The sequence below is a fragment of the Halichoerus grypus genome, chromosome 6, assembly GCF_964656455.1.
Source record: "Halichoerus grypus chromosome 6, mHalGry1.hap1.1, whole genome shotgun sequence".
NCBI classification, from domain to species: domain Eukaryota; kingdom Metazoa; phylum Chordata; class Mammalia; order Carnivora; family Phocidae; genus Halichoerus; species Halichoerus grypus.
In genome coordinates, this window is record NC_135717.1 from 104,800,825 (window position 1) to 104,815,149 (window position 14,325).

The following is a 14,325-nucleotide window of genomic DNA, read 5'->3' on the forward strand; positions in this document are numbered from 1 at the left end:
TGCTTAAGATTCTCTCTCTTCCTCTCCCTCTGCCCCTCCCCCACCATCTCCCCCTAGTTAAAATACAAGAAGAAAGAAAAGAAAAATGACCTATCTGAAGGGTTGATATTTAAGCTGGTGCCTAAAGGGTGAGAAAGAGCTAACCATGCCAAGGGAGGTGAGAAAGGTGTTCAGTGGCTCTGTATGTCAGAAGCCCTGAGATAGGAGAAAGGTGGGTCTGCTCTTGAGATGCCAATGAGCCCAATGAGTAAGTGGAACTGTGGCATAAGAAATAGAGGTAAATAATAACCAAAGGAGTTGATGTCCTTGAGAAGACAAGAGATGGAATGTATATAGCATAAGTGGAAGTTCCGGCTTCTGATGGGAGAGGGAAACTTCCCTCCATTATAACAAAAAGGAAAAAGGAAATGATGGGTGCAAATGTGGGTGTGTTTTTGATTTTGTGGTAGGAAATTTTCGGTATGATGATAACTATGTTTTCATTGAAGTATGAGGAAGAGTCATCAGCTGAAAGAAAAGGGGGAAGGGGTGGAGAGATGGGGAAAGTCAAGAAAGATGGCTCAGTATGAAATAGTTGTATCTGGGCCAGGGGAGTGAGCCTCCCCAAGGAGCAGGTGGGGACTGCTCTGTGCCCATTAGAGGTTTATGGTTATGCATGTAAAGGGACCACAGTCCATTTACTGGCAAGGATTGTTCTCACAAAATTCAACACCTCTGGCCAGAGAAAGCAGGTGACAGGTTTTCAGCAATTTGAGTTGTTTCATATAGAAAGCGTGAGGAGGAACAAGGCATGAAATGAAGCAGGAGAGAGAGAACAGCAGATTTTGGATGGCCTTGTAAACCAAGTTGAAGATGATATACTTTCTTCTAAAAAGCAACAAGTAAACAGAGAAGGGTAGGCATTGTAGTGCTGTGATTTAATATATTATTAGTATGCTAAAGTGCAAAACAATTTGTATTGAGAGTTCTTTTAGATTATTCTCTTACAGCAGATTTATTCTTCCATTTTTGTCCTGAGTTTTCTCTCAGTGAAACAGTTTTGTGATCAAATTCGAGTTGATAAAAAAAAAAAAAAACAAATTCAAGTTGATAGGGGCGCCTGGGTGGCTCAGTCGTTAAGCATCTGCCTTCTGCTCAGATCATGATCCCAGTCCTGGGATCGAGCTCCACATCAGGATCCCTGCTCGGCGGGAAGCCTGCTTCTCCTTCTCCCACTCCCCCTGCTTGTGTTCCCTCTCTCGCTGTGTCTCTCTCTGTCAAATACATAAATAAAATCTTTAAAAAAAAAAAATTCAAGTTGATAGCAAATAACTTTCTTCCCCCCCCCCCCCCCCCCCAGGGTAAGACCTTGATCTGTCATTGAGTTTGCTTGAAATGATTTCAGGTATTGACTGATAGACTTACCTTCAGTAAACAAACAGAAATGTATTTGAATGTTGATTACCAAAATACAAGAATATGACTTGAAATAAATAAGATAGTAGCTGATATGAATGTGCAGATGCAGGCGTGTCTAGTTCCAAATCCTACAGTAATTTCACTGTAATTATGAGAAAACAATGAATAGTTCTATATCATGAATTTACATGCTGTGAACCTAAACTAAAAGTTTTACTAATATTTTTATGTTCATAAATAGTTTACTACAAATTAGGAAAAATATGCTTCTAGAAGCAAGAAGATAATTTTTTATTTATTTTTTTACAGATTTTATTTAAATTCCAGTTAATATACAGTATAGTATTAGTTTCAGGTGCATAATATAGTGATTCATCACTTACATATAACACCCAGTGTTCATTACAGAAAGTGCCCTCCTTAATCCCCAGCACCTATTTAGTACCCTCCCCACTTCCCCTCTGGTAATGATCAGTTTGTTCTCTATAGTTAAGAGTCCGTTTCTTGGTGTGGCCCTCTCTCTTTTTTTCCCTATGTTCATTTGTTTTTTTCTTAAATTCCACATATGAGTGAAATCATATGGTATTTGTCTTTCTCTGACTTCTAGCCATTCTGATAGGTGTGAGGTGGTATCTCATTATGGTTTTGATTTGCGTTTCCCTGATGATGAGTGACATTGAGCATCTTTTCATGTGTCTGTTGGCCATCTGTATGTCTTCTTTGGAAAAATGTCTATTCATGTCTTCTGCCCATTTTTTAATTGGATTATTCATTTTTTGGGTGTTGAGTTTTAGAAGTTTTATACATTTTGGATACGAATCCTTTAACAGATAAGTCATTTGCAAATATCTTCTCCCATTCAGTCGGTTGCCTTTAGTTTTTTTGATTGTTTCCTTCACTGTGCATAAGGTTTTTATTTTGATGAAGTCCCAAAGGTTTATTTTTGCCTTTGTTTCCTTTGCCTCAGGAGACATCTAGTAAGAAGTTGCTATGGCCAAGAAGATAATTTTTTTAAACTCGAAGGTTTTTTTCTAACAATTATCCTATAATAATCAGAAAAAAATACTATTCACTAAGAAGTAACATGCATTTGCATTGTACTCATTCATTTATTGGCATTCTGTAAATGTTCCTTGGGTGCCTTATGAGCAAAATATACAAGGACAGTCTCTCACAGAGCTTACAGCCTAGTGAGGTTTACAAACATAAACAGTGAATAATCACACAAATATATGATTAAAAACTAATCAGTGCATCAAGAAAAGTAAGGGAACTTCAGTAGCATGGTGACAAGAGACAGTGCTCTATTCTGGAAGTTGGAGAAATCTTCCTTGAAGTGAGATTTGAGTCAACATCTGAAGGATGAACAAGAGTTAATTCACTGAAGCAGAGATGAGAGACATTTCAGGGGCTCTAAGAAGCCAGTGTCACAGGGGTTACAGAGAGCAAGAGGGGCAGATTATAAAGCACGTTGTAGGCCATGGGGAAGAATCTGCTCTTTATCCAAGAGCAAAGGGAAAACTATAAGGATTTTAAATAGAGGAGAAACCTATCAGATTAGCATGTTTAAGACAGCATCTGGTGCTGTTTGGAAAATAGCTTGGAGGGATGTAAAAATAGAGGCTAGAGAATGCTCCAGTAAGAGTTCCAGTAAGCATGCTACAAGGACCAGTCATGAGACTGTAATACTCCAAATTATGACATTGGTAGCTTGGACTTGGAAGGAAGATGTAGAAAAATAGATTGAAAAAATATCTAGGAAATAAAATCAGCAGGACTTTGTAATATGGTGACTCTATGGGGCGAAGTAGAGGGAGGTGTTGAAGATGATGACTCCCAGGTTTCTGACTTGCCTTGACTGGTTAGATGGCTGTGCTATTTTCTGCAATAGGGAGCACAGAAGGGAATGGGTTGGGAGGGGTGGGGTGAGTCAGGAGAGATCTGAGGGCAGGGAAGATCAAGATCATTAGTTCATTTGGGGAGTATATTGACGAAACATCCAGAAGTATGAAGGGTAAAAGTCCTTCAAAGGACCAAGCAAGCCTTTGAAGATCTCCTGCCGTTAGAATGAGGAAGACAAAGGGTGAACAAGGAGAGCCCATCACCAACAGCATTATAATACCATGATATATACTCCTAACGTTCATAGGGTATTCTTAGTCTAGTATACACTTGTGTTAAATATTTAACTCTTTCTTATTTATTATTACTGTAAGTGATTATTGCTCAAATCTTTATGATTATTCACTCTTCTTTTTTTTTTTTAATTTAAGGTGGTTTGTTGGAAGTGTTCTGATTACAAAGCTCAACTTGAGTACGATGGTGGAAAATTAAACAAAGTTTGTAAAGACTGTTATCAAATAATAAGTGGATTCACAGACAGTGAAGAAAAAAAAAGAAAAGGAATTTTAGAGGTATGGAATACTAAATGTTTGATAACTTTTAAATTTTTATGAAAGGAACGTAGAATTGTCTTTTAACCCTGAAGAATACAAATAGCATATTTTGTTATTTCTCTTAATATTTAACATTTTGAAGAACAAGCAAGATTCATACTTTTGTCCTATCCTGCTGAATTTGGGGATCATATTCAGTTGTATAGAAAGAAGAGGGACAAGTGCTGTATTTTAATCACATGCATTTGAGAGTGAAATGTTGGTTTTGTGAAGGTGGCTATAGTCAAATATTAGAGTATTAATTGTCTCTTCTAGTGCCCGACTTATAGTATATTTTTTAATAGGAAAGCTTTTCTGTCAATTTTATCATATTGGCTTCAAAAACCACTGTTTGAAATTATTAAAATTCGTATTAAAGTATTTATTACCTGAGAATGTCTACCAACTTATTGCATTAAAAGCATCATTTAATAGCCAGTGACAGTAAGCTGGTAACTGCATTGAAATATTATTGAAATGTCTTGCAAATGAATTCGACTCATGTTTTTCGACTAAAGTCAGAACCTCCCAATCAATCCTGGGAACTATAATGCAGCATGTATCTGAAATGAGTTTTACACTCAAAAGACATTAACATAAGGAATAAATTATGTAATAAGGCCTTTGTGGCAGAAAGTTCAACATAGCCTGGAAAGTCTGTGAAAAATAGGCTCATGATCAGAATTCTATGTATCTAAAGTCAGAGACGTACTTGGTTTATTAAGAATTTCCATGGTTTATTAAGAATCAATAAGCATTCATTTTGCATCTATACAGTGTAAGCATACAAAGGTCATTTCTGTTAACTGAAAAAGAATCCTAAGCTTGAGTGTCCATTGAAAGTTAAAGTATAGGCTGACAAGCTAAAAGTATAACTCTGAATTCTTCTAGGGTACAGATGTTGCTTGTAGGCAGACCAAAACGGGGCTTTCTCTGGCAGGCAAGGTGGAGGCACATTTCATTGGCCTCAAGACTTAAACACAATAAAACTGACAAAACTGGCATAATACAATGAGTCAGATAATTTGTGTTAAGGGATGAATTTCAGGCTGTATCTATGAAATAAAAAAAAAAACCTCTAGATAGTTTCTCAAAAAACCTATACTTGGGGGACAAGTTACCAGGTTAACATATTTAATCAAATAAATATATCATGTGAGGTCCATCAGTAGAAGATAATGTATATATGTGCACCTGCACACACAAATACACACATATTTGAAACTGGCTTCATGCCAACGAGTTTGTTATGTGCTTTAGACCAGAAGTCAACAAACTTTTCTGGTAGAATAGTTTCTGAGAGAAACTATTTTAGTCTTTGCAGCCCAAGAGGAAAAACTGAGAATATTACTTCTAAACAAGAAAGAAAACATTTTCACAGTTTTTTAAAAAAATTCAAAATTGAGTAATAACTTAGTATAATATTTTATGATATGGTAATAAGACTGGAATTCTTTGCGGGTAGGGGAGGTAGCAATTTATTTAATTGGAGTCCAGAGTTAGTGTTCACTGTCATCAAATTGATTTTAAATGTTCATCTATAAAAACTATTCTTAGCTCATAGGCCATACAAAAATAGGTGGTGGGCTGGTGGGCCCTAGTTTGCCAGCCAGTGCTTCTTAAACTATTTGTGATGAAGGGCCAGTTTTATTTCCAAACCACCACAGCTCAATATTTTTGTAACATAATCACGTTGCTTGCATGTCATCACAAAGTCCAGTTGCTCTAAAAGTTTCTAAGTGCTTACTCTTACTTTCTGTGCTTTATCTTGAATGGGTAGCAAAACAGTCTGAACCGGCACTGTTTGGTGGATGGCATTGAGTAGCACTACCCTAAGGATTAGAGCAATTGAAAATAGAAGCAAACCACTCGCTTCCCATAATGTGTATAATAAAATCTATCATTTAATCAAATGGTTTTATTCCCTTTTTAACCAGAGATATATATATCAGGAGACAAAGCAGAAAACTGTAAATGGGTCTGGAAAGTAGCTGTTGCCATTTTAAAAACTTTTAAATTATCTCAGGTTCCAGGACAAAGATAGCTGGTCAGTATTTGCCTTTTTGCTATTGCACTGTTACGCAGTTGAAGCTGGTATAAGATTGTGGTTAAAGGTCAGGCTCTGGATCCAGACCCAAATGCCTAGCTCGCAGGTTCCTAAATGTGTGCTCTGGGGAAAGTTACTTCATCTCTGAACCTCATAGATAATGAAAGTGGTATCTTCTTAGTGTTGGTATGAGGATTAAATGAAATGATACACGTAGTGGACTAAGAAAAGCACCTGCATAGCAAGCAGTCAGTAAATGTTTAACTTTATTTAAATTTGAGGTCTGGTAATACAAAGAATTAAAATTCACTTAAATATTTTCCCTTGTGGGACACCTGGGTGTCTCAGTCAGTTAACATCTGCCTTCAGCTCAGGTCATGATCCCAGGGCCCGGGGATCGAGCCCCACATTGGGCTCCCTGCTCAGTGGGGAGTCTGCTTCTCCCTCTGCCCCTCACCCCGTTTGTGCATGTGTGCTCTCTGTCTCTTGCTCTCACTCTCTCTCAAAAATATAAATAAAATCTTTTAAAAAATACTTTCCCTTGCTCATGAAAGGGATGAGTATTTAAATAATCATTGCCAATGAACCCTTTTTGGACATTCCCAGGAGACATTTTATATGAATATATTGTACTTTATGAATATTTCCTTAAGGTGAATTACTTCTCTACCTGGTTCATTTTGTGTTTTCTCTCTCTCACTCTCTTTCCATTATATTTTTCTAGATTGAATCAGCAGAAGTATCTGGAAACAGCGTAGTGTGCAGCTTTCTTCAGTATATGGAAAAGTCAAAACCTTGGCAGAAAGCTTGGTGTGTGATCCCCAAACAAGACCCTCTTGTGCTGTACATGTACGGTGCCCCCCAGGTATCTAAACTGTATCTTTCTGAAGAGTTGGAGGTCCTGGGGCAGGGGGAGGCGAATAGACACTGAACTCAAAATCCTTCATTACTCCTCAACAGAACGAGAGAGCTCAGACAGTTGCATTGTCTTTCATTACAATTGAAAAATAATTAGTAACTAAAATTCAAGTTTATTTAAACTGATTTTTATTTTTTTAACTTTTTTTTTTTTTTTTAGATATAGCCCATAGTTTCTTCATCCTGTGCATCATGTGCCTTCTCCCCTCCTCTCATTCCTATTCAGTGATTTGAGAAAGGATGAGTTGGATTAGGAAGGGGCATGGGAAGCGGTGGTGAAGCAGAGGGAGATGCAAGGAAGAGAAGGAGCCTGTTTGATGAAGGGAAATAATTATTATAGGTTTGGGGTTTTTCTCCTGAATGGATAGATACCTGAAAAAAAAAGGAATTTGAGAGGAAGGGGAATTTAAGTCAACCTCAGATTTTCATTGTCCAGTAACAAGTTTTTGAGAACCATGTATGCATGGATCTGAGCTAAATCTATGGGAGCAACAGACATGCAGGTTTAGCTTCTAGCCAGCAGCAGGCACTGTGGGTTGTGTTGTGCTTGAAAAACACCTGCGTTCACCTGGAAATAGATAAAATCTTAAATGTACCTGTTGTATTTTAGCCTATATCTACATTAAGGGCAGGTAAAATTTTATTTTAGAAATAAACTTAAGGGGTGCCTGGCTGGCTCAGTCGGTTAAGCATCTGCCTTTGGCTCAGGTCATGATCCCACAGTCCTGGGATTGAGCCCCATGTCAGGCTCCCTCCTCAGTGGGGAGCATGCTTCTCCCTCTCCCTATGCCCCTGCTGTGCATGTGCGTGCTCTGTCGTGCTCTCTCTGTCTGTCAAATAAATAAATAAAATCTTTTAAAAAAATAAAAAATAAACTTAAAATACCAAGGTATATATTGTCTTCTATTTCGTTGTTTTTCCTATACCCTTTTCATGTCCATACATTGATGCACGAATGAATGGATCACCAAATAAAACTGTGTTTGGTAATCAAATCATCATTAACATTTGCTGGTTTTATACAGTAAGATAACTATTATTCTTTCCCCTTTTCATCTGAATGAAGAGCTGAATGGACTCCCTCACAGAGAGGGCGTGGGGTGTAGGGTCAGTGAATCCTAGCTGATTTAGGTGTCTGCTCTCATTCATTCATTCATTCAGCCTACATTTTCAGTGACCTCACGTCTGGGCAGTATGCTAAGGACTGGATCACAGGCTCCGTCCACGGAGAGCTAACAGCACGAGTCTGTGTGGAACAGTGGTACGGAAAGAGGTTTAGTGGGAGCCAGATCACAAAGGGCCACAGATAGCAAGCTAATACATCTCACGCTCCTGTGTACCATGTTTTTTCCTTAGGATGTCCGAGCCCAGGCCACCATTCCACTCCTCGGCTATGTTGTGGACGATCTGCCAAAGAGTGCAGACCTGCCCCACAGTTTCAAATTGACCCAGTCCAAGTCTGTGCACAGCTTTGCTGCAGACAGTGAGGAACTGAAACAGAAGTGGCTGAAAATCATCTTTTTAGCTGTCACAGGTGAGACACCAGACGGTCCCAACAAGCATCCAACCACCTTGGATGATCATCCTGAACCTAAGAAAAAATCAGAATGCTGAACTCCAGGACCATCCATGATGTGGAGGTCTCAAGATTTACAGCTCAAGACATTCCCAGCCCTCCTTATTCATCTCTTAGCACTTTATGTTGAAAAATATAGGCTCATAAATGCATCTTTTGGGGGACTATTTTCCTACGTTTCTGTACTCTTAGTGAAACTGATGTGCAGAGCCATTCTACCGATAAAAGTTTGAAATAATGTGAAAATGGAGCATTTTTTAATGAGCTATTCCTTGCATATGTACTTTTGTCTTGAACAAAATGGTATCAGTGGATTCTATCACTATCAGGTTAGAATAGGCCACTTCCATCTAAGGTCCTTCCATGTCTTCTCCCTCACAGGTAGGACTTGTAACAGTTTGAAAGATATACCTCCATGTTGCCAAAATAGATCCATGGTAAAAAAAAAAAAAAAAATACAGGGACAGTTTAGGCTATTGTATTAACTTATTTAATTTAGTTTATAAAGCTCAAGCTACATAAATAATGTATGTTCTTTTAAAACAGAAAGGACAAATTGTTGGTGTTCAAACTTTCAACTTATTAAGAAAAGATAATACTTGTTTTTGTAGAAATATTCCTAAGAAGAAAATATCTCAAGAATATAGCAACTATGTGTATAAAGTATTAAATATGAATATAATTATATTATACATGCTTTTCTCTTCAGCTTTAGGTTCATATTTGTCTCTAATTTATTTTTTAAATATAAAGCATGTTTTATCTTGGAATTGAACAAGTGTTCTAAACTTCCAGAAATGTTTTTGGTGATTTATGTTTAACTGATTGACATCTAAGGGTATTGATATTTTTATAATAAGAAAAAGCAGTAATTTATGTGGCATGGGATATATTAGTTCCAACAGTATTTTTAAAGTACTATTTTTTTGTTCTGTGCCTATTTAAAACAGTGCCTCTCTTTGAAGGTGCTAATAATACCTATTTAAATTTATAATGAGGGTTTAATTAATGCTTCAGTCTTGATTATTTTGAGATAATAATACACTTTGGCCACTAGATGGTCGAAGTCACACAGGTTATTTTACCTTTCACAATCCTGCAATTGTTGCAGCAGTTAACATCAGCATGTGCAAAAATGTTCACAGAAACCTAAACTGTACAAGATACCTGACTTTATACAGAACTGGGACATATGGAAACTACATTTTTGTAATGTTTTTCTTTTCCATAAGACTGTTCAGCATGGTTAAATGAGGACTATATATAATTAACACTTAAGATAACTGTGTGGGCCTATTCCTTTGTCAGAGGGGAAATGAAATTCATATGTGATAACCTGTGTTTGAGGGGCAGACACATAGATGTTAGAGGAAGTTTATGTTCAACTCTTTAAACCACCTCAGTGAAGAAGAGGAGGGGAAAACAATAATGAAAGCAATATTTTAATGGCAGGTTTGGGAGGTACAAGATGTTTGAAGAGAGTCTGAGCATTTTTCCCCCTGTCGTCTGGGGAATTTTTAATAGTCAAAACATGATTTCTTGTCACAAAGGCTGCTCTTCATTATATTGTGGTTGTGATTAAAATCTCACATTAAGTTGGCTATTTAACTTACTCTTTTTCTCAAACTAGTTTTTTTCCCCATTTACCCTGTTATGCCCCAAACATTATCACTTTTAAATGCCTAAGTCTGCTAGAAATCTAGAAATCCCCAAGAACGACCCTACTATCTTGGCCTTTGAGAATATAATTATACCTTAAATGTAGAATGGATTCACTCAGAATTTGAGACAGCCACACATTTATGCAGGCCTGTCGTTTTAAGAAATATTTCAAGACTCTCCTTTTTCTCCCCACTCCAAAGGAGAAGGTAAACTAATTATGGCTGACACAATTAGATTGCCTTCCTCTATAATATAAAGGAATGCCAGCCATGATCTTTTTTTTTTTTTTTTTTTAAGATTTTATTTCTTTATTTGACGGAGACACAGCGAGAGAGGGAATACAAGCAGGGGGAGTGGGAGAGGGAGAAGCAGACTTCCCGCGGAGCAGGCAGCCCGATGCGGGGCTCGATCCCAGGACTCTGGGATCATGACCTGAGCCGAAGGCAGACACTTAACAACTGAGCCACCCAGGCGCCCCCATGATCATTAATATTAAACCAAATATTTGGAATCAGAAAGAGAGATAGGCGTAGCTTCTTAGGCCCTATCAAATCAGGGACAGACTGAAAGAAATGTTAGATTACTTCTCTTTTCTAGTTGCCAACCATGTGGGGGGTGGTGTGTGTGTCTGTACAACATATGTATTCAGGGTGGCTTTTGAGACAGTTACACTATAGCCGTAGATGATACATTGGCATTCTTAATCTCCAAAAAAGAGAAGCAATAAAAACGTGGAATGGTTATCAGGAGAACATGACTTTTGTAAATTGTGAATAGAGCAATGGAAATGTAAGGGCCAGTTTAGAAGATTTATGGGCCAGCTTATTTTTGAAAACTATTTTGAACCGTGAGAAGACTTCACTCTGCCGATCATAAATTGTTCTCCTGCAATGGGAGTAACATGGATACACTCAAGTTTTGGCTCAGTAAATATCAATGTTATTTAATTTAGATTATCAAAAGAATACATAAAAAGAATATTGTCAGGCTCTTCAATTTTTCAAAAAAATTAGAAATAATAGTACTAGAAGAGAATTTCTGGTTATCCGGTTACCATCTTTCATGGTCCACCCCGTGTTCTTTATTCAAGCACAAAGAGAAGCATTGAGGCAACCTTACCTGTGTTTCTCATAAAGAATCACTAATGCTTTTACTTGGAGAAAGGCAAGGGAATACTCTTAGGCAGGCATTTAGTAAACATCCAGCTAAACCAAAAGACGTCAAAGAGTGATTGGTTTCAAGAACCCTCGCATGTCTTGGTTTCCGAGACACCTGAGCAGTCACGACAAATTGAACATAAAAAAAAACAATTGTGATTGCTTTCGTCTTAGAACCAACATTCCATATAGGCTTTATTCTTCATTTTCCCTAATTTGGTGCTTTCCAAGTCCTCTTTAAAGTGCCCTTTCTCCAAACTTAAAAAATATTTCTTTGGTAAAAACTGCTATTCATTACAAAACATTCCGATTTTTTAAACTTAAATTTTGCTTTTACTGAAAGTCTACCATTTGGTATATTAAGTATGAAATGTAGTGCAGACTTAGCTCCAGGTTTTAAGTGGGACTCAATAATGAAAAATGCCACCAGCCACTTTTGTAATAATGGCATCTACAATGCCATCATGTATGCAAGCAATAAAATTCTTCAGGGTATGTTTTTATACTGAAATTTTAATATGAATGCCCCTCGCCACAAGGATATAGAGAATTACTTTTAGAAATGATACTATAACTCAAATTGCTGAGTATAGGGAAGGGAAGGGGCGGCATTATTCCTTGGATTCAAGTAACTGTCAAAAGCATTTTTCCTTTAGCAAAGGGTATGGAGGGTGAGAGATTTAAGCACATCTGCACTACTTTATCAGCTACATTTCATTTTCCATGAAGTTTAATACCACATACAGGTTGGTGTACTTACCTTCATTGGGTGACCTACCCCAATTAAAAAACAAATACTCCAACCAGAAAATTACTAAACTTTTTATAAGAACTAACCTTTTAAATGTGCCCTGTCCCCATATATAAATACACATTTGGATTTTTTAAAAGAGTACTTGTCGTAGTCATAAGTATATAAACTACAAACTTCATTGTACTGCAGGGTTGTTAAAGATTCATTGATGCCTTCTAAAAACTTCTGTGAGTTCACAATTCTGTTTTACTTTTTCTTGTCTACTTTGTGGAAACAAGGTAGGTGTTTTTTTTTCCTTTCAAATTTTAGATCCCATTTCTGATTATATTTAAAGCCTTAAGTTCTTATTTTGAGAATATTGTCTGCGATGACTCTAATAATGATCTTTCTGGACTAGATATATCCAGAGGAAAAGGCACCAACAGGAGCAAATAAACTTCTAAGGAACAAAGGTCTTATTTTTTGCAGGTATCCTTGCTATAATGCAGAATAAAAGATTAATTAAATTTCCTACATCATATGATGTTCGTGTTAGCGGGTCTAAGATTAAGCACATGGTATTTATAAGCTAAAATTAATTCAAAAGGCAAGAATGTCTTAATGTTTTCATTCTTCAATTTTGTATTCTTCAAGAATGTATTAATATAAAAACTGTGGCTAACCAGTTCTTATTCTCTAGAACTGTATTGACACCAGTAGTGGATCGTGTTACTTCTTCATTCTCATCCAATTTTAGTAGAATCAAATTGCTTTTTATTTTCATATTACTATCTATTATAGATTCTTCAGATTTAGAAAATGAGTATGATATATAAAGACCACTAGATATACTTTTAAAACGCTTTCTGTGAATTTATGCATATATGTATATATGTAAAAACATTGTTGATTTCCAATTCTGTTTTTCCATAGGAATGACATTTTTATAGAAACTGTTCTTTTTAACTTAAATATTTTAACATAAATTATTTACATGGATTTTTAGTACAATTCATTCTTATGTGTGCCCCATAATCATGTTTTCATGAGATTACTTTCTTTACTGATACAGTAAAGAGGAATAAAAAATTAGGAACTGAAATAAGCAAGAGTGAACAGAGAGGTGGACAGAAAGAGACTGCTGATCACCAGATCAGAGCAAGTTATGTTAAGACAAGAGAAAAATACTTAAACAGCAGAAGGGATATGAACTATAAAATAGAAATCTTTGTAATTGCGTACTGATGGGATCTGTTGCACCTAGGCCTTTCTCCATTAGTTACTTTTTCCTTTAGGCTTAAAATACTTTCAACCTATGGGCCATTTTCTACACTGTTTACTGAGGTAAAAAAATCCTCTAAAGTCAATCATGGTTTTTCCACTTTTTGGACCAAGCATTTGGCAGAATGCTGTGTCTTTTCTGTGTTTTGAGATGAACTAGCACATGGCTTCTACAAGATAGTTTTTAAATCATTGGGGTCACTGGGAGTTACATGATGGTATACTTCTTCCTAAAATTTGTTATGGTACGTTTAGTGAGAAATTAAATCAAGAAATCTCATTGTAGCATATTTTAATAAGTGAATACCAAATACATAGAGTGAGATATATATACATATATATATATCGGTTTGGTAAGGAACACAATAGTCTTGGGGACCATTATGATAACAGAATTGCATTATATATTACATATTATGTGGATATTGGAATGTATCACCTGAGGGGGTCTCCATTCATTAGCAATCATGTCTGTATATAAAACTTTTTTTTTTTTTTTTAACCAAACTAGCATTTTATTTTGTGAGTGACAATTGACTGATATTTTTGAATAAGTGTTATCTGGGTTTTGGAATTGTTGACTGATCAGTTTGAAAAAGTATGTTACCAGAATTTTAGAGTTAACGCCAATGTGAAAAAGTATACACAAAAAGTAATTCTTTTCTAGCTATATGAATGTAATATTTGCATATAGTGTATATATTGTGTAACATATGTATATTTGGTCATAAAGGCATAGAATTGGAAACATTGTAAAATTAAGCACTTTAATTCCTATTAAATATTAAGCATTTATATCTTGTAAATAAATACATCCTTAAATGAATTATGAAGACTTACATGTTATTTCAGCTAGGACTGTAGATGTTCACAATGATTTTGGTTGTCTCAGAGAAAAGTTACTCCAGTAGAGTGCCGATGCTCCTTCCCACCTCCCATCCCCACCAAAACCTGTGGAAGTCTTTCAAGAATAAAGCAGCGATGGAAGCCAGGGTTCCCCAGGTGTAGAACTGGGGACTTCTCCCTGTGATAACTCCAGGGTTAGATCTGCGGGAGCCGCGAAAACAGTGCTGCTGTTTTCTGAGAAATGACTGCTTTACTACATAGTTTATGGTGCT

General features: G+C 36.5%; 1 protein-coding gene across 10 annotated transcripts in view; it reads left to right on the forward strand.

Moving 5' to 3' along the window:
- The window catches only part of FGD4 (FYVE, RhoGEF and PH domain containing 4), a 211,653-nt gene extending 197,620 nt beyond the window's left edge, over window positions 1-14,033 (forward strand). For all 10 annotated transcript variants that reach the window (XM_078075867.1, XM_078075868.1, XM_078075872.1 and 7 more), the window contains 3 exons: window positions 3,672-3,812; window positions 6,605-6,745; window positions 8,155-14,033. In XM_078075867.1, the coding sequence (XP_077931993.1) occupies window positions 3,672-3,812; window positions 6,605-6,745; window positions 8,155-8,412 (540 nt within the window). In that variant the 3' untranslated portion in view covers window positions 8,413-14,033. The remainder of the gene's footprint in view (window positions 1-3,671; window positions 3,813-6,604; window positions 6,746-8,154) is intronic.
- The last annotated feature ends 292 nt before the right edge of the window (window positions 14,034-14,325 follow it).